At 54.1% G+C, this 20,991-nt stretch overlaps 1 protein-coding gene across 2 annotated transcripts in view; it reads left to right on the plus strand.

Annotated features, from left to right (window-relative positions):
- VIPR1 (vasoactive intestinal peptide receptor 1) overlaps positions 1 to 13,532 on the plus strand; it is a 32,310-nt gene extending 18,778 nt beyond the window's left edge. For both annotated transcript variants that reach the window (XM_038755975.1, XM_038755976.1), the window contains exons 5-13: positions 1,030 to 1,127; positions 1,951 to 2,083; positions 5,548 to 5,701; positions 5,934 to 5,994; positions 9,058 to 9,124; positions 9,398 to 9,489; positions 9,790 to 9,919; positions 10,262 to 10,303; positions 11,369 to 13,532. In XM_038755975.1, coding sequence (XP_038611903.1) covers positions 1,030 to 1,127; positions 1,951 to 2,083; positions 5,548 to 5,701; positions 5,934 to 5,994; positions 9,058 to 9,124; positions 9,398 to 9,489; positions 9,790 to 9,919; positions 10,262 to 10,303; positions 11,369 to 11,560 — 969 coding nt within the window. In that variant the 3' untranslated portion in view covers positions 11,561 to 13,532. The remainder of the gene's footprint in view (positions 1 to 1,029; positions 1,128 to 1,950; positions 2,084 to 5,547; positions 5,702 to 5,933; positions 5,995 to 9,057; positions 9,125 to 9,397; positions 9,490 to 9,789; positions 9,920 to 10,261; positions 10,304 to 11,368) is intronic.
- Positions 13,533 to 20,991: the final 7,459 nt, after the last annotated feature.

The raw sequence follows: 20,991 nt of genomic DNA on the forward strand, positions 1-20,991 counted from the left end.
CCCGGCCGGCTCTCCTGGTCAAGTCTCCCGGGGAAGAGCGTGTCCTCCAGGACTACGAGAGTTGGGGAAGGAAGGCCTCAATCATACAATCAATCGATCGTGTTTATTGAGTGCTTACTGTGTGCGGAGAACTGTACTAAGCACTTGGGAGATGGCATTACTCCAGAATTGGTAGACCCGTTGCCTGCCCACAATGAGCTTACAGTTTAAATGGAAGCTTACAGGCTATAGGGGCCCAGAGCTACACAGGACAGGAAAACCATCAGGACAATTGAGGCCGTGAAATTGATGGGGAGCATTCAGGTTAAGGGGATCCTTCTCCCCCAGGCAGCCAGATTGATGAGGGTGACATCATTGGAGGCCTAAATGATCCAGATTATCTGCCTCTCCAGACCCTCTGGCGGACAGAGGATGGGGCCCAGTGCCTCCTGTTGGCATTTCCCACCTCCCTCCCTTACAGCGGGCTGGGCTGGGGGACAGACTGGAGTAAACTTCCATTCCTCTGCACTCCCTCTCTCTCTCTTCCTCCCTTCCTTCCTCTTTTCCTCTCTCTTCCTCCCCTCCTTTCCTTCTTCCTCCTTTCCTCTCTCCATCCCTTCCTCACTCCCTCTCTCTCCCTCTCTTCTTTCTTCCATCTCTCTCCCTCCCTTCCTCCTTCCTCTCTCCCCTTCCCTCTCCTTCCTTTCTCTCCCTCTACTTTCTTCTCTCTTCCTCCCCTCCTCCTTCCTTCTCTCTCCTTCCTCCCTCCCTCCCTTCCTTTCTTCCTCTCTCCTTCTCCCTCCCTTCCCCTTTCTGTTCCTCCTTCCCTCTCTCTCTTTCCCTCCCTCTCCTCCTCCTTCCCTCCCTCTCTCTCTCCTTCTGTCCCTCTCTCTGGATCTGGGAAATCTGGATCAGACAGGTCACATTCCTCTGGGTGGGGGTGATGGGAAGGGGTCAGGTGAGCTCAGGGAGGCAGCCCCCTGTCCTCCAGGAGCACCCTCTGGTGACCCCTTGCTTGACCGACCCTTTCTTCTGTGCTCCTTGCCACAGAAAGGGTTCTACCCAGCGGTGAAGATGGGATACACCATTGGCTACAGTTTGTCCCTCATCACCCTCACCGCTGCCACCACCATTCTGTGCCTGTTCAGGTAGGACTGTCTTTGGGGGAAGGATGGTGGAGGGGGCAGCGTGCTCCCTCGCCCGGGTACTGAGTGGCCCCAGCAGGGGGACACCCCCAACCCCGGGACCTGCCAGTGCCCAGAATGGACAGGGGAGCAAGGGGGTGCGGGGCACTGCTGGGGGAGCTGGGCTCAGGGCCCAAGAGGTCTTGTGGGCCTCCTCTGCTGGGGATGGGAGCACTGGGCAGATTCACAGGATGGTGAGGGGATCTGGGATCTGGGGAGTGTCTCAGACCACACTGGGGAATGGGGGCCGGGACAGTGGGGAAGGCTTCCAGGAGGAGGAGGCCTAGAGCTGGGCATTGCAGGGCAAGAAAATTGCCCTAATTCTCCCCACCCCTCAAGTCCCCCTGGAATCACTAGCCTCTGGCCAGATGGCATTAGGGGGTGATGGGGTCCCTGCCCATCCATCTCTGGCTTGGGCAACTAAGTCCACCAGGTCTTGACCATTGCTCCATAATCTCAGAGAGCTAACTCTGTGCTAAGCACTGTGCCAAGTGCAGGGGCGCATGCAGGAGAATAGCGTCTGACCGATCCTCCCTTCCTGGGGAGGGTGGGGATTTTTTTCCCTTGGTATGGAAGGGGAGAAGCAGCATGGCCTTGTGGATATAGCCTGAGCCTAGGAGTCAGAAGGACCCGGGTTCTAATTCTGATTCCGCCGCTTATCTGCTGTGTGACTCTGGGCAAGTCACTTCACTTCTCTGGGCCTCAGTTCCCTCATCTCTTAAGTGTGAGCTCGAGGAAGACACATGGACCGTGTCCAACGTGATTGTGTATCTACCCCTCTCCGCAGGAAGCTGCGCTGTACGCGGAACTACATCCACATGCACCTGTTCGCCTCCTTCATCATGCGCGCCATCGCGGTGTTCCTCAAGGACTTCGTGCTGTACGAGAACGAGGATGTGGACCCCTGTGCCTCCGGCTCGGTGAGATGCGGGAGGCGCCGCCGTGGGCCGCCAAGGGACACAAGGGAGATGGGGGTGGGTGGGTTTACCGTATTTATGGGCACAGCAGCCCCCGCCCCTCAAATGCCGCCAGCACCCCCACAGTCTGGATTTTCACCCCTATCGGGGTGCGGGGAGACCAGAGGTCCTTTGCAGGAATTACTCGTCCCAAGTCCAGCAGAAGAAGCAGCGTGGCTCAGTGGAAAGAGCACGGGCTTTGGAGTCAGAGGTCGGGGTTCAAATCCCGGCCCTGCCAATTGTCAGCTGTGTGACTTTGGGCAAGTCACTTAACTTCCCTGTGCCTCAGTTACCTCATCTGGAAAATGGGGGTTAAGACTGTGAGCTCCCTGTGGGACAACCTGATCACCTTGTAACCTCCCCAGTGCTTAGAACTGTGCTTTGCACACAGTAAGCGCTTAATAAATGCCATTATTATTATTATTATTATTATAGAAGTCATCAGGGGTGGAGCCTGTAAGCTCATTGAGAACAGGGAATGTGTCTGTCCTTATAGTGTACTCTCCCAAGCACTTAGTACAGTGCTTTGCACACAGTAAGTGCTCCCTAAATATGACTGAATGAATTAATGAATTAACAGTCAGGCATTTTGCCCCTCTTGGTGGGGAGGAGCGGGGGGGCACGAGAGGTCTGGGGGGAACAGAATGGTCAATGGAGTCCCGGTGGCCGCAGGGTAGAGACATGTGACCCTACTGCTTCTTTCCTCCAGCCTCCTTTTCATCTCAGCCTCTCCTCCTCTCTGTCTCTCGCCGTTTCTGCACACCTGTCTCAGGTTTCCCTCCATCTGTCTCTATCTATCTCTCTATCTCTCTGCTCCAGTGTCTACGTCATCGTGTCTGTCTCCCTACCCAGCTATGTATCTGCCCCTGTATCTGTCTGTCTTTCTCTCAATCAATTAACCATATTTATTGAGCACTTATTGTGTACAGAGCACTGTTACTAAACGCTTGGGGGAGTACAATATAACAGAGTTGGAAGACACGTTCTCTGCTCACAATGAGCTTACAGTCTATTTCTGTCTTGCTCTTTCAGAATCTCTCTGAGTGTCCAGCTTTGATCTCGCCTTGACTCTCTCTCTTTCTGTCCTTGTGTCTCCCTGTTTCTGCATGGATTTCTGGTTCCCCTGTCTCTCTGGATGTCTCTGTCTCTGTGCCTCTCTGCCTCCCCACCGCCCAGTTCCTGTTTCCTTTCTCTAAAGGCTCCGGTTGGGCAGGGTGCCGGGGAGAAACGCAGAGTGGGGGCGGAGATGGTGGAGGCTGGAGGGGGGGAGAGAAGAGGGAGGGTCACACTCAGCCCTCATTCATTCATTCATTCATACAATCGTATTTATTGAGTGCTTACTGTGTGCAGAGCACTGTACTAAGCACTTGGGAAGTACAGGTTGGCAACATATAGAGACGGTCCCTACCCAACAACGGGCTCACAGTCTAGAAGGGGGAGAGAAACAATGAAACAAAACATGTGGACAGGTGTCAAGTCGTCAGAGCAAAAGTCAGGACCTGGACTTGATTTCCAAGTGCCTCTTGTCTCAGCTGGCCCAGGACCAGCAGAGCTCCAGGAGGCTTAGCCGCTCCTGGGAGCCCCAGTTTGATTGCTGCTGCTAATCAGACACCTCCACCCCCCTGTGATCCCAGAGGTCACTCAGTCCAACCCTCTGCCTCCAGATGGGTAGATGCCCCCACCGTTCACGGCAGCCCTGGAGTTGCAGCACCCTAGTGCTGGATTGCTTAGCCCTGGGGGTCCCTGGGACAGAAAGGGGGGGTGCAGGATCATCTCGTCCCTCCCCCGCCTCTGCTGAAACCGTCCGGGTCCAATTTCAAAGCACGAGGACCTCTTACCCCCGATCTGTGGGGGCCCGAGGGTCATCTCCCAGAGTCAACTCAGAGGGTCATCTTTGTGGTGGTCAGACCCAGCCTTGTCCGTCGGGGAAGGATGGGGTCTTTTAGTCAGAGGTGGAAGAAGAATCAGCTCTGAGACCTCTAAGGCTTCAGTGGGAACCTGGCCTCCATCCTGGAAAGTCAAATCTCTGAGTAAACACGGCACTGTTGGGCTCGGTCCTGCTGCTGGACGTCGGCCCATCATCCACACCAGCCCATCAGCCACGCCGGCTCTGTCCTCCCTGGAGCCAGTCGTGACCAGCATAGTGGGGGTTGGGAAGGAGAGGCTATTGTGCAAGATCCATGACCCGGACTCTCTGGAGCTCCTGAGCTGCCCACTAGGTGTCCCTCAATCAGTCAATTGATGGTATTTATTGAGCACTTACTATGTGCAGAGCACTTTCAGCTGTGTGACTTTGGGCAAGTCACTTAACTTCTCTGTGCCTCAGTTACCTCATCTGTAAAATGGGGGTGAAGACTGTGAGCCCCCCGTGGGACAACCTGATTACATTGTAACCTCCCCAGCACTTAGAACAGTGCTTTGCACATAGCAAGTGCTTAATAAATGCCAATATTATTATTATTATTATTATTATTACAGTAAAACAGAATTGGTTTACACATTCCCTGACCTGAACAAACCTACCATTACTATTTCTATTAATACTATTCTAATTATGTGCCAGGGACTGTACTAAGTGCCGGGCACTGTAGAATTACTACTACTCTACCACTACTACTACTAATAATAATAATAATGATAATAATAATGGCATTTATTAAGCGCTTACTATGTGTGAAGTACTGTTCTAAGCACTGGGGAGGTTACAAGGTGATGATGTTGTTCCACGAGGGGCTCACGGTCTTAATCCCCATTTTACAGATGAGGTAACTGAGGCACAGAGAAGTGAAGTGACTTGCCCAAAGTCAGATAGCTGACAACTGGTGGAGCTGGGATTTGAACCCCTGACCTCTGACTCCAAAGCCCGTGCTCTTTCCACTGAACCAGGCTGCTTCTCTCTACTACTACTACAATCACTACTGCTGCTCCTCTTTCTACTGCTACTACTATTATCACAGTTTGCCTCAGTCAGAAGGATGATTTGTTGGAGGTGTTCCTGGTACCTTGTGTCTCTCTGCCCGTTGGATCCGGGTTCCAGACTGGTGGTGTTCCTGGAACCACATCTTCCACTGCTAGTGGGATCTGGAGCCTGGGCCGGTGGTGTTTCCGGAGCATCATCTTTCTTTCCCAGGGAAATCCAGGGCCCGCGTCATTGGTGTTTCTGGAATCTCGTCTCTCGTTCTGTGCCAGCAGGAGTCCTTGGGGACTGGCCCGGGGGCTCCAGTTGTTGGAGTCCAGTGGGACAAAGAACCCAGCCTGGTGCCCACCTCTGTCAGGGGGCGAGGGACAGAGAGGGTGGACCCTGCTATCCCCTGCCTGGACCACAGACCTGCTGTCTGTGCCCATGCACCTGTCCTGCTGGGCAGGAGACTGCCTGGGCTGGACACCGTCCCTTGACGATTCCTCAAGGTCCGTTTCCTCTCCCTCAGGTGGGCTGCAAGGCTGTGATAGTCTTCTTCCAGTACTGTGTCATGGCCAACTACCTGTGGCTACTGGTGGAGAGCCTGTACCTGCACATGCTGCTGGCTGTCTCCTTCTTCTCCGAGAGGAAGTACTTCTGGTGGTATATTATGATCGGCTGGGGTAAGCTGTCCTGGGGCCTGGGCTGGTTCCACACCGTGGGCTGCACCAAGCTGCGATAGGTCGCGAAAGGAAGTGATGAATTGTTGTCCCACTGGTGAGCGTAGGTGGCAAGGGGGCAGGCTCTCTGGGGCCCACTGACAAGTTCGCTCTGTCTCTGTGTCTCTCCCTGCCGGCCTCGGTCTCCGGTTCTCCGCCTGCCGGCCTCTGCGTGTCTGTGTCTCCCCTGGGGCAGGTGTCCCCGGTGTGTTCATCTCGGTGTGGACGATCACCAAGACCTACTTTGATGATTTCGGGTAAGAAGGTCACACCCTGTCAGCCCAGGTCAGGACTGCCCAGGAGTGGACAGGCCCAGCCTCTAGCATGATGGCCAGGGGCCTGTGGAGGCCCCAAGAAACTCCTCACCATTGGGTTTAAAGCTCTGTCAACTTGCCCCCTCCTACCTCACCTTCCTGCTCTCCAACTCCAATCCAGCCCTCACACTTCGCTCCTCTAAGGCCAACCTTCTCACTGTCCTTCAATCACATCTATCTCACCGCTGACCTTTTCCCCATGTTCTGCCTCTTTCCCGAAATGCTCTCCTTCCTCATATCTGACAGACAATTTACTCTCTCTCTCTTGGAAGCCTTATGGAAGGCCCATCTCTTCCACGATGCCTTCCCTGACTAAATCCTCCTTTCCTCTTCCAAGAGGCTTTCCCTGACCAAATCCTCCTTTCTTCTTCTCCCACTCCCTCCTGCATCACCTTGACTTGCTCACCTTATTCATCCCCCTTCCCAGGCCCACAGTAGTTACATACCTATCTGTAGTTTATTCTTTTATATTAATGTCTGTTTCCCCCTCTAGACTGAGCTCATCGTGGGCAGGGAATGTTTATTGTTATACTGTACTCTCACAAGCTCTTAGTACAGTATTCTGCGCACAGTAAGTGCTCAATAAATATGATTGATTGATTGACAAGAACCACCACAGCGATAATAGTGGTGCCACCAAGTCCTCACTCTTCCCAGCACGGTGCTCAGTCCTGGTGTGGACATATGAGAACCCAGGTGGACTCCTTCCCTGTCCCCCGTGGCCCTTGTCATGTGAGATCCATCCATCAATCAATCAATCATTTCTTGAGTGATTACTTGTGCAGAGCACTGTACTAAGCACTTTGGAGAGTACATTACAAAAATATAACAAACACATTCCCTGCCCACAGTGAGCTTACAGTGTAGAGGCGGGGCTAGACGTTAATATAAATAAATTACAGATATATACATAAGTGCTGTGATAATGATGATGATGATGGTGCTTGTTAAGCACTTGCTAGGTGCCAAGCACCGTTCTGTGGTGTTGTGGGGTGGGTGAATAAGGGGAGCAAGTCAGGGTGATGCAGAAAGGTGTGGGAGCAGAAGAAATGAGGGCTTAGTCAGGGAAGGCCTCTTGAAGGAGATGGGCCTTCAATAAAACTCTGAAGGAGGGGAAAGGAATTGTTTGCCAGATATGAAAAGGGAGGGCGTTCCAGACCAGAGGCAGGACGTGGGTGAGAGGTCAGTGGCGAGATAGATGAGATTGAGGTACAGTGATTACATTGAAGGAACAAAGTGTGAGGGCAGGGTTGTAGGAGGAGAGTAGTGAAGTGAGGTAGGAGGGGGTAAGGGGATTATGTACTTTAAAGCCAATGGTAAGGAGTTTCTGTTTCATGCAGAGGTGGATGGGTGATTATCGGCGGTTCTTGAGGAGTGGGGAAAACATGGACTGAACGTTTTTGTAAATAAAAATGATCCGGACAGCAGACCCAGGTTTGGATTGGGGTGGGGAGACAGGAGGTAGGGAGGTCAACAAGGAGGCTGATAAAGTAATCAAGGTGGGATAGGATAAATCCTTGGATTAATGTGGTAACAGTTTGGATGGAGAGGAAAGGGCAGATTTTAGCGTTTGTGAAGGTGGAACCGACAGGATTTTGTGACATATTGAATATGTGGGTTGAATGAGAGAAGGAGTCGAGGATAACGCCAAGGGGAGGAAGAGAGCCAATTCATTCATACCTTTAACTCAATCATATTGATTGAGCACTTACTGTGTGCAAAGCACTGTACTAAGCTCTTGAGAGAGTTCAGTACAACTATAAAGGACACATTCCCTGCCCATAATGAGCTCACAGTCTAGAGGGGGAGACAGACAATGTGATGAAATAAATAAATGAATTACAGCTGTGTACACAAGTGCTGTGGAACTGGGTGATCTTATCCCCATTATACAGAGGGGGAACCCAAGGCCCAGAGTTGGCTAAGTAGATGTCAAAAAGGGCAGACTCCTGTCTCCCAGGGCCCTGGGTGCCTTTGACTAGGCCACACTATCCCGCTGGGTTGGATTCCCTGAAATCCTCTCTGGGGCTCAGGCTCAGAGCAGCAAGGGCACGTGAGAAGGAGTGTGGTCTAGTGGATAGAGCACAGACCTGGGAATCAGAGGACCTGGGTAATAATCCTGCCTCCGCCCCTTGTCTGCTGTATGATGTTGGGCAAATCACTTCTCTTCTCTGGGCCTCAGTTCTCCCATCTGTATCATAGGGATGAAGACTGTGAGCCCTATGTGGGACAGAGACTGTGTCCGACCTGATTATCTACCCCAGAGCTTAGTACCATGACTGGCATGGAGTAAGTGCTTAACAAATGCCATCATTATTATCATTATTATTATTATGACAGGCTCTCCCACCCCCAGCCCTGCTGCTGTATGGCTGCCCTCTGCCCTCACCCCCCACACCTCCTTGCCCCCTTCCCCAACCCCCAAACCTGAACCTAATCCAGCCCAACCCACAATTCTTGAGGAGGCAGTGTGGTTCAGGGAAAAGAGCCAGCGTCACCCTTCCTCCCCAGTGCCCCACTGGAGACCGGTGATGCTGCTGGGGACCTTGCCTTGTGTCTCCCTAGAAAGATTACTCTCCCCCTCTTCAAAACCTCAATGAAGGCCCATCTCCTCCAAGAGGCTCTCCGTGACTAAGCCTGCCTTTCCTCTTCTCCCACTCCTTTCTGCATCAGTCTGACTTGCTCCCTTTGTTCATCTCCCCTTCCAGGCCCACAGCACTTACGTCCATATCCGTAGTTTATTTCTATTAATGTCTGTCTCTCCTTCTGGACTGTAAGCTCACTGTGGGCAGGGAATACGTCCATTTATTGTTATATCGTACTGTCCCCAGCACTTAATACAGTGCTCTGCACACAGTACTAAATATGATTGACTGACCGACCCCAGAAACAGGTGGGCGGGGGAGTACTTAGCACAGTCGGGAGGGGGGCAACCCTATCCCTGAGTCCGGAGCCATGTCCGAGAACGCTGAGGGTTTGACCGCCCCCATCATCGGACCGTTCCAGGTGCTGGGACATGATCAGCTCGCAGTTCTGGTGGATCATCAAAGTCCCCATTATGACATCCATACTGGTGAGCCGTTCCCCTCCAGACCCCCAGCGGATCTCCCCACCACAGCTAGGGGCCTCCAGGGCATCCTGCTGGGGCTATGTGGGTACTGGGTCCCATCCAGCTTCGGCTGGGTCAGGATGGCTGCTAGCCGGTCCAGGAGGCAGCTCATGTTGGCTGCGGGAAGTCTGGGTGGGAGGGAGGGGAGAGGAACTGGCAGGCTAGCTGGAGGCTGGACCCTGAGCACAAGGGGAAGCTGAATGTCCACTTCTTGTCGCCCATCCCTCTTCCTGCCAGGTGAGCTTCACCCTCTTCATCTGCATCATCCGCATCCTCGTCCAGAAACTGCATCCGCCGGACGTCGGGCGCAGCGAAACTCACCAGTATAAGTGAGTCCCAGGGCCTCCCCACCCCCAGACTCGGCCTTTCCCCCACATCCCTGCCCTACACTTGGCCCTGGTCCCATCCCCCACATCCTGCCCCCAGAAATGGCTTCACCCCCCACCCCCCAGACATGGCCCTACCCCTGGCCCTGCGCCCACCTCCCAGCCACAACCACGGCGCTGGCCCCAGCCCTGGTCCCGCCCCAAGCTGCTTGGTGGCCACCTGGATACCCGCGCCCCCCCCCCCACGTTTGCTCCTCTTCTGCCCCGTGACCACCCACCCCCTTCCCCCCTTCCCCTGGGCAGGCGCCTGGCCAAGTCGACGCTCCTCCTCATCCCACTGTTTGGAGCCCACTACATCACCTTCGCCTTCTTCCCCGACAATTTCAAAATGGAGGTGAAGGTCATCTTCGAGCTGCTCCTGGGCTCCTTTCAGGTGACCCCCCCGTCCCCCGCCCAATCCTTGACCCCTGGCTAGCTGGGTGCCCTGTCCTCTCCCTGAAGTGCTCCCAGCCTGTTTGTCCTGTGGGGTGGGGGGCATTCAGAGAAGTCGAGCTCTGTGTTCTTGCAGCCCCACAGTGGGGGTTCCCAGCTGGCTCTCTACTCCTGGTCCTGTGATCAGTGGGGCCAGAGCTAACAGGAAGCAGCTTTCGGGGGCGATGGAGTTGGTCAGTCCAGGCTCAGGGAAGAAGCTGGGGCTTTCCCAAGAGGGTTGAGGGTCGGGAGATGGGGCAAGACCAAGACTGGGGTTGCTCAGTATCGACTTCCTGTCTCCCAGGGTTTCGTGGTGGCCATTCTCTACTGTTTCCTTAACGGAGAGGTAAGAAACCGTGTACATACTTCTGTTTCCAGGTGAACAGGCCCATTGCCCTCCCCATTACCCACACTCAATTAGTCGATCGTATTTACTGAATGCTTACCGTTTGCAGAGCACTGTACTAAACACTTGGGAGAGTACAGTGGAACCATATAACAGACACATTCCCTGCCCACAACAAGTTTATGCTCAGGGAGAGGAGAGGTTCATTCAGTTTGTTCAGTCGTATTTATTGAGCGCTTACTGTATGTAGAGCACCGTACTAAGTGCTTGGGAGAGTACACTATAACAATAAACAGACACATTCCCTGCCAACAGTGATCTTACAGTCCACAGACATTAATGCTCAGCTCATTCAGAACAGCAGATAATGCAACCTGGAATTACAGCTTAGGACCCTTTAGACCCTCCAAGAAAGGGACTGCAATTTAAGAGGAGTAGCATGGCATACTGGATAGAGCACAGGAGTCAGAAGGTGATGGGTTCTAATCCTGGCTCTGCCACCTGTCTGCTATGTGACCTTGGGCAAGTCACTTCACTTCTCTAGGCTTCAGTTACCTCATCTGTAGAATGGAAATTGAGACTGTGAGCCCCACATGGGACAGGGACTCTATCCAACCTGATTTGCTTGTATCCACCCCAGTGCTTAGTACAGGGCTTAGCACATAATAAGCACTTAACAAATACCGTAACTATTATTAATTATTATTACCTCGAGCTGGGGGATCCTCAGAGAGCTTGGGGCGGATTGTGGGAGCTACAGTCTAGTTGGGGAGAAAGTCGGAGAAAGCACATTGCAGATAATCCATAGACTGGAAAATCCACCGTTCGTTAATGGTAGCATTTATTAAACCCTTACCAATGTGCCGAGCTCCTGTGCCCAGCCCTGGGGGAAATACAAGATGATCAGATCAGACGCAGTCCCCATCCTGGTCGATACAGGAACAGACAGTTACAGACAATGGATAATCCATACTGCGGGTGAGCAGGTGGGAGTTGCCGCCTGGGTTGCCCTTTCGTATTGAGTCCTCATGCTCCCCCCGCCCGAACCCCCTCCTCGTCCCCCAGGTCCAGGCCGAGCTCAAGCGGAAGTGGCGTCGGTGGCGACTGGAGCATTTCTTGGGCTCAGGTGCCAAGTACCACCAACCCTCGCTGGCCAGCAATGGCACCAACTACAGCACGCAGATCTCCATGCTCACCAAGTCCAGCCCCAACGCCCAGCGCTCCTCCAGCTTCCAGGCTGAGCTCTCGCTCGTCTGACAGGGCAACGCGGGGACCTCGGGACCGCCGCACCACCCCCGGTCCTCCCCTACTAGACAGGCCCCCGTCCCATCCTCATCCTGGATCAGCAAGTCCCAGCCCCTCCCCTGTTAGGCAGTGGGAGATGCTCTTGACCAGAGCGGGGATGTGGCCTAAGCAAAGGGGCAGCTTTGGGTTGGGGAGCTCCATCCATGGATAAAACACACATGGATGATCCACGGATAATCCAGGGCACGGAACAACCACCATCCGGACAATCCACGGTGCAGCTCAGCCAGAGTGTGGATAATCCAAAGTGCAGATCGTTCACAGCATGCAACACCCATGGTGAGGATAATTCACAATGCAGACCAGCCAGAGTGTGGATAGTCCACATGCAGAAGTCCAAGTCACAGATAATCCACAGTGCAGATCAGTCAGAGAAGGAAAATCTACCACGTGGACAGTCCACAGCATGGATCAGCCACACTGTGAACAGTATACTGTGCAGATAATACAATGTGCACATAACAGCACAGATCAGCCACAGTATGGATAATCCATAGCTTAGATCAACCACAGTGTGGGTAATACAGTTCGCCGATCAGCCAAATTACGGTAATCCACAGTGTGGAAAATCCGTCACATAGAAAAATCCACAGTGTGTATAATCCACAGCACAGATCAGCCACATCGCAGGCAATTAACAGGTCAACTGGCAGAAGCTGACTGGGATGTCCAGGGGACCAGGCCTGAGAAACAGGCTCTGGAGAAATCTGTGGGGCAATGGGGGAAGGGGAGTCCTCCAGTGGCCAGGACCATGGAGATCAAAGGTCAGAAGACAGGCTGGGGAGGCAGGATAGGGCAGTGGTCAACAGAAGGGACATGCCGTCTCCCGGCCCACAGAGATAGTGGGGTCTGTCCTTTCCCCGAAGCCGGGAGAAGAGAGCGGCAAACGAGCGGTCTGTGTGTGTAGAGAGCAAGAGGTTTAATTTATTTATTGTGTGGCGATATTTATTATCGTGTAAGGGGAAGGCAGGGGGGAGAGCTCAGAGGAGAGGGAGAGGAAGCTGAGAGGAAGGTGCAGATCTGAACCAGATGCAAGGAGAGCAGCAGGAGCCCTCCAGCAGGGGTACCAGGAGATCCCTAGCCCATGGCAATCTGTGGGGGCCATGGCTGCTGGCTACAGCTTGCTGACCCTTCTTCCCCATCCTCCCCCCCAACACTTCCTCCGAAGACCCCCCACCACCACCACCCCAGAGACACACAGGAGGAGAAATGGGACTAGAGTTTATTTCTTAGAAAAAGGGGGATTTGGTTTTTTTTGGGGGGGACCCTCTCTAATCTGATGGGGTCCCGCTTTATCCCTGGTTTCTCCAGTGGGTAGGGGGTAATGAGGGGAAGGGAAGCAGGAACCCTTCCTCCTCTGGTCTCTCTCAGTCTGGTCTTATAAGAGTTGGTCTCTCCCAGGTTGGCGGGCGTGGGGAATCCCCCTGACCGTGGTCTGTCTGGGCTGGGGTGGGGGGCTTGTCCCCCCAGATGGAGGGAGGCCTCTTGTGTGAGACCGTTGACATTCCTGAGCTCTTGCAGGGTGAAGAGTTGGAGGGTGGGGGGCAGAGGGAATGGTGTCTCAACAGAATCACACTCATATGTGCCCCACGTGGGGAGATAGAACTGTCTTGGCCCACACCCCAAACCAGAAGCCCTTCTCCTTGTACCCCACCCCCCATTCACATATATAAGTACACAGGGGAGCACTCCCCTGTTGAGGAGGAGGCTCTGGTTCTGCCCAGCTGAGAACAGGGAGCGTCCAACCCCAAAATGCACTGGAGCCTCCTCCCCCTTCTTAGGAAGACTTGAGGTCCAGGGGATGCCAGGAGCATGGCCCGGGGTCATCCATCCTGGACACTGTGGCTGTGAGAGACCGATGTATATAGCCTTTGTATGCAGAGATTAAAAGCCGAGCAAATGTATGGTTCTGGCCGTGACCACCCGGGGCTGGGCTGGGCGCCTGTACTGACCTCATTCAGTCAATCGTATTTATTGAGCGCTTACTGTGTGCAGAGCACTGTACTGACTGCTTGGCCGAGGACAATATAACAATAAACAGACACATTACCTGACTACAAGGAGCTTGCAGTCTGGAAGGGGAGACAGACATGAATATAAATAAATGACATAAATAAATTACAGATAAACACACACACTCTCTGCTGGACACGGGGGGAGGGACAGAAGGAGGAGGAGACATGGTCCCTGCCCTTGGGGGGCTGCCAGTGTGATGTGGAGACAGGACACACACACATCATGTGTGTGTGAATGAATACACATGAGCTGGAGTATCTGAAGTCTGGTGGGAAAAATCTGGGCAGCTGCCCGGAGGTGGGGACTGTTCAGTTAAGCAATCATGGTGGAGGGTGGGGGTCTCACAGATCAGTAATAATAATAATAATGGCATTTGTTAAGTGCTTACTATATGCAAAGCACTGTTCTAAGTGCTGGGGAGGATACAAGGTGATCTGGTTGTTCCATGTGGGGCTCATAGTCTTAATCCCCATTTTACCGATGAGGGAACTGAGGCACAGAGAAGTTAAGTGGCTTGCCCAAAGTCACACATCTGACAAGTGGCGGAGCCGGGATTAGAACCCATGACTTCTGACTCTCAAGCCCGTGCTCTTTCCACTGAGCCATGCTGCTTCTCAGTAGTCAGCCAGGAACTTACCCTCTCTAAACTCTGAATCCCTGGGATCCCCAAGCTTGGTTGGGGGCGAGGTGGGGTGGGAGGGACAGGAGCCGCCAGCCCGGGGCTCCTGTGGGATCTCTGGAAAGTAGCTCACCCTCTCTGGGCCCTAGGTGCTATATAGGCATCTGGGCCCCCCAACCTCCACCTTTCACCTCAGTTCCCTGCTCTGCTCCTCTCGGGATCCAAAGATCCGAATCCTGAGGGGGCCAGGGGGCCTCCAAAGAGTTAAACTGGGCTAGTCTGTTCTCTCTTCCCACCAGACCACCCCTGCTGCTGTCCCCACTCTTGGTCAAAGGCAAAGACCATTTCATTCCCCTCTTGAGGAGAAAATGTCTTCCCACTTCTCTGACCTAGTTCTCAAAGCCTCACAGTGGTGGCCATGAGGAGGGCAGAGGAAAGGAGGGAAGGGGAAGGGAAAACCGGGGGAAAAGAGAGGAGGGGAGAGGGGTGAAGGGATGGGAGAAAAAAAAGGGGGGGAAGAAAAGGGAGGAGTGGGAAGGAGTAGGACCCACCAAGATGGCTGAGGATGAGTGGGGGCGGGCTGGGCCCTGCATCTTCAGGAAAATTATTCCTAATCCTATCCCGCCTCCCCCCACTCCTCCTCCTCCTGGAAGTCATCCTAGATTCACTCTTGCCTTCCCGGCTCTGGGCTCCAGGCTCCGGGCTCATCCCAGTAGGTACAGGATCTGTGCACCTCTGCTCTCAGAGAGATGTTTGTCTCTGGGCGGTAGTGGTGGGAAGAGAGACACGGAGATAGACACAGAGAGACCCCATGTGAGAGGACAGAGAGAGGGAGAGAGATAGACCTCCGAGACAGAGTTAGTGAAACGCTGAGGCAATGGGGAGAGTACTGGGGGGGCGTGGGTAAGGCTGGTTGGGGGTGGGGGGCGGCAGAGCAGCGGGCCAGCAGGGAGGGGCCTTTGGGTTAATCATTCTCGAGAACCAATTTCGAATGGGATGGCGGCGGTTCGTTTTCCCGCCACAGGCGCTGACTCAATTCCCCCTTCTTCCACCCCCTGCCCCTCAAACCTTCCCCTTCCCCCCCTTTACTATCCATAATAACTGTGGTATTTGTTAAGCTCTGGAGGGCAGAAATAAAAGCATGTCGGTTGGACACAGTCCCCGTCCCACATGGGGCTGTTAGTCTTAATCCCCATTTTACTGAGGCACAGAGAAATGAAGTGGTTTATGCAAGGTCGCACAGCAGATAAATGGCGGAGTCTGGATTAGAACTCGGGATCTTCAGACTCCCAGGCCCACGCTCTATCCACTAGGCCAGGCTGCTTTTCCGCCTTCTCCCTCCTCCCCTTAATTCCTCCCCTTCTATCCCTTTTCCACCCTTTCACCTCCCTCAACTCCTTGACCCCCCCACTCCCCGTTCCCTCTTCACCCTTCCAGCACTTGTCCCAGCTCCGCCACTTGTCAGCTGTGTGACTTTGAGCAAGTCATTTAACTTCTCTGGGCCTCAGTTACCTCATCTGTAAAATGGGGATGAAGACTGTGAGTCCCCCGTGGGACAACCTGATCACCTTATATCCCCCCCAGCGCTTAGAACAGTGCTTTGCACATAGTAAGCGCTTAATAAATGCCATTATTATTATTATTATTATTATTCTACTGTTTCCCCCCCTCCACCTGCTCAGTGCCCTCTCAAGGCCTCTCCCTCGACCTCCCAAGGCCCATCTGAGCTCCCGCCGCAATGACCCCGGGAGTGAATGGATGGACTAGAACTCTGACAGCGGGGCCTCATGAAACTGTCCCCTTTGCACCTGCTTTCCACTCCAGGGCGGTGGATGGAAGGGTGGCGGTTGTGGGGGTATCTCTGAACCACACCCCAGACAGGACAGGAAACGGCCCTTCCCCTGAACTCCCCTAGCTCCCCCTCAAACCCCGCCCCACCCTTCCCTCGTTATTCTTATCTCCGATGAGGACAGGGGCCTGGGTGGGGATGGGGAGGAGGCTGGGAACCGGCTTGGAGCCTGGCAGGTGCCAGGGGAAAGTGCCCGGAGTTCCCCAGGAGAGCTGTGGAAGCAGGGTCATGACAGATAAGAGGGCCAACAGGTCCACCTGAATCCCGGCCCCATGCCCCTTTCCCCAGGCCCCCCCTTTGACCGTCTTGACACAGGGCCCACGGGGCCAGGGGAGCGAGCATGGAACGTGAACCCCAGCTTCTGGTCCCAGCTCTGTCCCACTCTGCTGTGTGACCTTGGACAAGTCACTCACCCTCTGGGTAACCACTTCCTCATCCGTACCATTGGGGGAAAAGATCATCGCCCTCCCTCCCTCTTAGGGAGTCCTGTAGAGGGCAGGGTCTGTGCCTGATCTGGTTCTTCTCCCCTAGAACTCAGCACAAGGCTGGGCACAGAGCCCCCACCCCAGGGGATGGTGGTTGATGTCAGGGGGATGGTCTACTGTCCCCCCACTCAGGGATCCACACTCTGACCTCCATCCCTAGGGGCCAGGGGTGGGAAGTTGGGGGTGCGGCTGGGGGAGGGGGCTTGGGTGGGGAGTATGGAGGAGCAGGGAAAAGGCAGGGAAGGTTCAGACCTCGAAGCTGCGACTGGTCAGTCCTGGGGGCCCGGCCTGTTAGAGAGTAGGCATACCCAGCCCTCGGCCCTCAGCCAACAGACCGGATGTTACAGTAAAGAGTGCTAATTGCTCCTCTCGATAATTAATTAGAGACAGATTCTCTGGCGCGCAGGGCCTGGTGGGGGCAGCTCGGTCACACAGGAAAAGGCAGCTGCTCCAGTGTCAGCCAGCCAGCTGGGTGACCTCGGGGCCGGTCCCAGGCTCCATCGAGTTATCTCATCCAGTCCTCTGCCACTGGGAGAGGGGCAGAGGGAGAACGTCCTTCTTGGCCCCCGGGAACCCTATGGTCTCACCGCTCTTGCCCGTTCTGGCCAAAATTGAAACAGAAGTGAACTGGCGGCAGTGATGCTCCTTCCTGGATTTGGCACAGGGGTTGACCAACTGCCAACTCCCTCCTGTGCCCCTCGGGGGACTCAACGGCCTCCAAACTCCCAAAAACCATTTCTCAATCCTTTCTCCTCCAAGAAGCCCTCCCAGACCAGCTTCTCCTAACTCCAAGCCCTACCAGGACTCCAGCAGCCAACCGGCCCGGGTTCCCAAGGGGCTTCTTCGGTCTTTATGAGTTTTCCCTGTCACTTGTATTTAATCTTCACTATGTATGTCCCCTGGAAGCAACCCCCTGACCCAGGGCAGCCCCTCGTCCAGCACCCAGCACAGAGTATGTGTGTGTGTGTGTGTGGCGGGGGTGGCCTGTCTCCCCATCAGACTGGCAGCCCCTTGAGGGCAAGGAGTATGTCTCCTCACTCCCAATCCCCAGTGCCCAACTCAGACGGGGGGTTGGACCATCCCCTGTTCCATGTGACCTTGCTGGGCCCAATTCAGTTGGCTACTTCCCACCAAGAGCCCCCACATGCCCCTCTTCAGCATGTAGCCTGGGCCAGCCCCAACTAAGAGCCCACCACCCCCTCCCCAGCTTCTAGCCTGGGCCACCCCCCACCAAGGGCCCACCATCCCCTCTCCAGCCTCCAGACTGGGCTACCTGCCACCAAAGATTCACTACCCCACCCCAGCCTCTGGCTTGGGCTAGAAGCCCATATCAATCGCCTGCCAAACCTGGCCCAGCCTGGACTTCGGACTGCGGAATTAAAAATAGTCCCACTTAGGGCTGGAGGCTGGGAACCACAGCTGCAAACAGTGCATCCCCTGTCCCTATCCAGTCCTCCTCCTCTCCCTCCTACTGCTCTGCCTCCTGATCCGTCCAGTTCTGCCCCACAGGAAGCCCAGCACCAGGCCTGGGGACTGTTACACCAAGTTGGGTCTTCCTTGGCTACTTCCAGAGCAAATGTGTGGCCAGCGTGGGCAGCAGGCTTCCCCCCACCCTCCCGGGTCGGGCCCCCGTGGTTTCTGGAATTATGGAGGGTGGGGTGGGGCGAGGTAGGGCAGGGCACGGGGGAGGAGAGTGTCTTTGCCCTTCGATCTTTGCTGGGTCACTAGAAACGAGTTGGGAAGGAGAGGGGAGAACCAGAGCGGTCAGATTGTCTGTGCTCACTGCGGGGAAGTCAGGGTTGGAGAGGAGAGAGTCAAGGATGTTGGATGGTCCGTGCTTTGGGGGAGAGTCAGGGATGGAAGAGGGAGGGTCAAGGGTGTTGGATGGATCGTTCCTAACCACTAAGATATGTCCAGGACAGAAATCAGCACACAATTCTTCCCAGAGTCCTGGTGTAAAGGGTTAGAGGTAAGGAGAGGGATAGCATTAGTTTTAAGGCGAGTTCAAGGGGAAGGATCAGGGCCCCTGGGTAGGTCTGGGAGGAGAGCGGGCCTAGGTTTGGCACCCCGAATCACTGACTTCCTGTTGGAGTTTGACAGCCCCAGTCTTGGGACTGCCCTGCCCGCCTTCCCCGCCCCCCTTGGCCTGGTCCCTGTTCCCTTTCCACCCGTCCTCAGGTCCCGGGTCTCCCGTGGCCCCCGTGGCCTCTAGCGACCCCGGAGCCTGGATCGCATTAAGCCGCTTCCGCCCAGCCCAGCCTGCTGTGGCCACGGGACCGAGACCTGGAACACTGCCACCCCTACTAGCCTTCTAGGTTGGAACCCCCAGAACCGGCCAATCGGTCACCCTGGAATCAGCTATTTGGACACATCAAAACTAGCCACTTGGATGCCCCAGAACCGGCCACTTGGGCACCTCAGGACCAGCCACTCTGGTACCCCAAGACCGGACACTGAGCTTGGCGCTGGCCATGAGAGAACTGATCAGGTCTCTGCCGATCTCCAGAGACTGCTCCGGGAACAGAAAATTTCTCAAGCTGTGGGAGGGCAGGGAAGAGGGCTTGGCCCTATGTCACTTCTGCACCCCTGGGCCCCGAACTCCGGCTTGAGGATCGAGGCCTAATGGGACCCAGAGCAGGGCCGGGACCCAGTACACCGGTTTTGTAGTCCCGGGTCGTCTTGAGCCTCTCTGAGCCTCAGTTTCTTCCTCTGTTCAATGGAGACGGGATCCCGGGCCTCCTTTCCTCTTAGCCTGTGAGCCCTGTGGGGGGATGTGGGCTTTGTCCTACCTGACTTTCCTATCCTGGATGCCACCCTCAGCGCAGCTCTTAGCACAGAGTAGATGCTGCATTTTTGGTCTGCCTATTCCAGTCTCTATTATTGTGGTATCTATCAATAAATGGTATTTATTGTTTATTATGTTCAGAGCACTATACTAAGTGCTTGGGAGAGTAATAACGGAATTAACTGACGTGTTCCCTACCCTTAACCGTGGGCTAGTGGATAGAGCCCGGGCCTGGGAATCAGAGGGACCTGGGTTCTAATCCCAGCTCCGCCACTTGTCTGCTGTGTGACCTCGGGCAAGTCGCTTCATTTCTCTGTTCCTCGGTTCCCTCATCTGTAATATGGACATTAAGACTGTGATCCCCATGTGGACATGGACTGTGTCCAACCAGATTATCTTGTATCTACCCAGCGTTTAGTACAGTGCTTGGCACATAGTAAGCCCTAAACAAATACCATTAAAAAACCCAAAAAACTAGTTTGTAGTCTATCATTGACAAAATAACGTACAGATGATCATTTAACCAATAGCATTATTAATTAATATTATTAGATAGTAAGCCCTCTGTGGGACAGGGACTGTGTCCAACCTAATTAACTTTTATCTACCCCACCACTTAGCTAAACTTCACTAGGAATCGAGGGGATGAGGTTGAGCCCCCCCTTTTCCTCTGCTCTTCCTCCCCTCCCCATTGCCCCGCTCCCTCCCTCTGCCCTCCCCCCCAGCACTTGTGTCTATTTGTACATATTTATTACCCTATTTATTTTATTAACGATGTTTATATATCCATAATTCTACTTATCTGTTCTGATGGTATTGACACCTGTGTACTTGTTTTGTTGTCTGTCTCCCCCTTCTAGACTGTGAGCCCATTGTTGGGTAGGGACCGTCTCTGTTGCTGAATTATACTTTCCCAAGTGCTTAATACAATGCTGTGCACTCAGTAAGCACTCAAGCAGCGTGGCTCAGTAGAAAGAGAGCGGGCTGGGGAGCCAGAGGTCATGGGTTCTAATCCCGGCTCCGCCACTTGTCAGCTGTGTGACGTTGGGCAAGTCACTTAACTTCTCTGGGCCTCAGTTCCCTCATGTGTAAAATGGGGATGGAGACTGTGAGGCCCACGTGGGATAGCCCGATTACCTTGTGTCCACCCCAGCGCTTAGAGCAGTGCTTAAATACCAACATTATTATTATTAATAATAATAATAAATACGATTGAATGAATGAATGAATTCCCATCGGATTCCCCAGGCCGTGGCCTGGGCGCTGGCGCCTCCCGGTGGACACCTCGAGGAACAACGGCCGGATACTTAGGGGGCATCCCTCATAATAATAATAATAATAATAATAATGGCATTTATTAAGCACTTACTATGTGCAAAGTACTGTTCTAAGCGCTGGGGAGGTTACAAGGTGATCAGGTTGTCCCTTGTGGGGCTCACCGTCTTCATCCCCATTTTACAGATGAGGGAACTGAGGCCCAGAGAAGTGAAGTGACTTGCCCAAAGTCACCCAGCTGACAATTGGCGGAGCCGGGATTTGAACCCATGACCTCTGACTCCAAAGCCCGGGCTCTTTCCTACTGAGCCACGCTGCTTCTCATCCCAGCCGCCGGTCCTCCTTTCCGCCCAG

Source organism: Tachyglossus aculeatus, chromosome 13 (genome assembly GCF_015852505.1).
Source record: "Tachyglossus aculeatus isolate mTacAcu1 chromosome 13, mTacAcu1.pri, whole genome shotgun sequence".
NCBI lineage: Eukaryota > Metazoa > Chordata > Mammalia > Monotremata > Tachyglossidae > Tachyglossus > Tachyglossus aculeatus.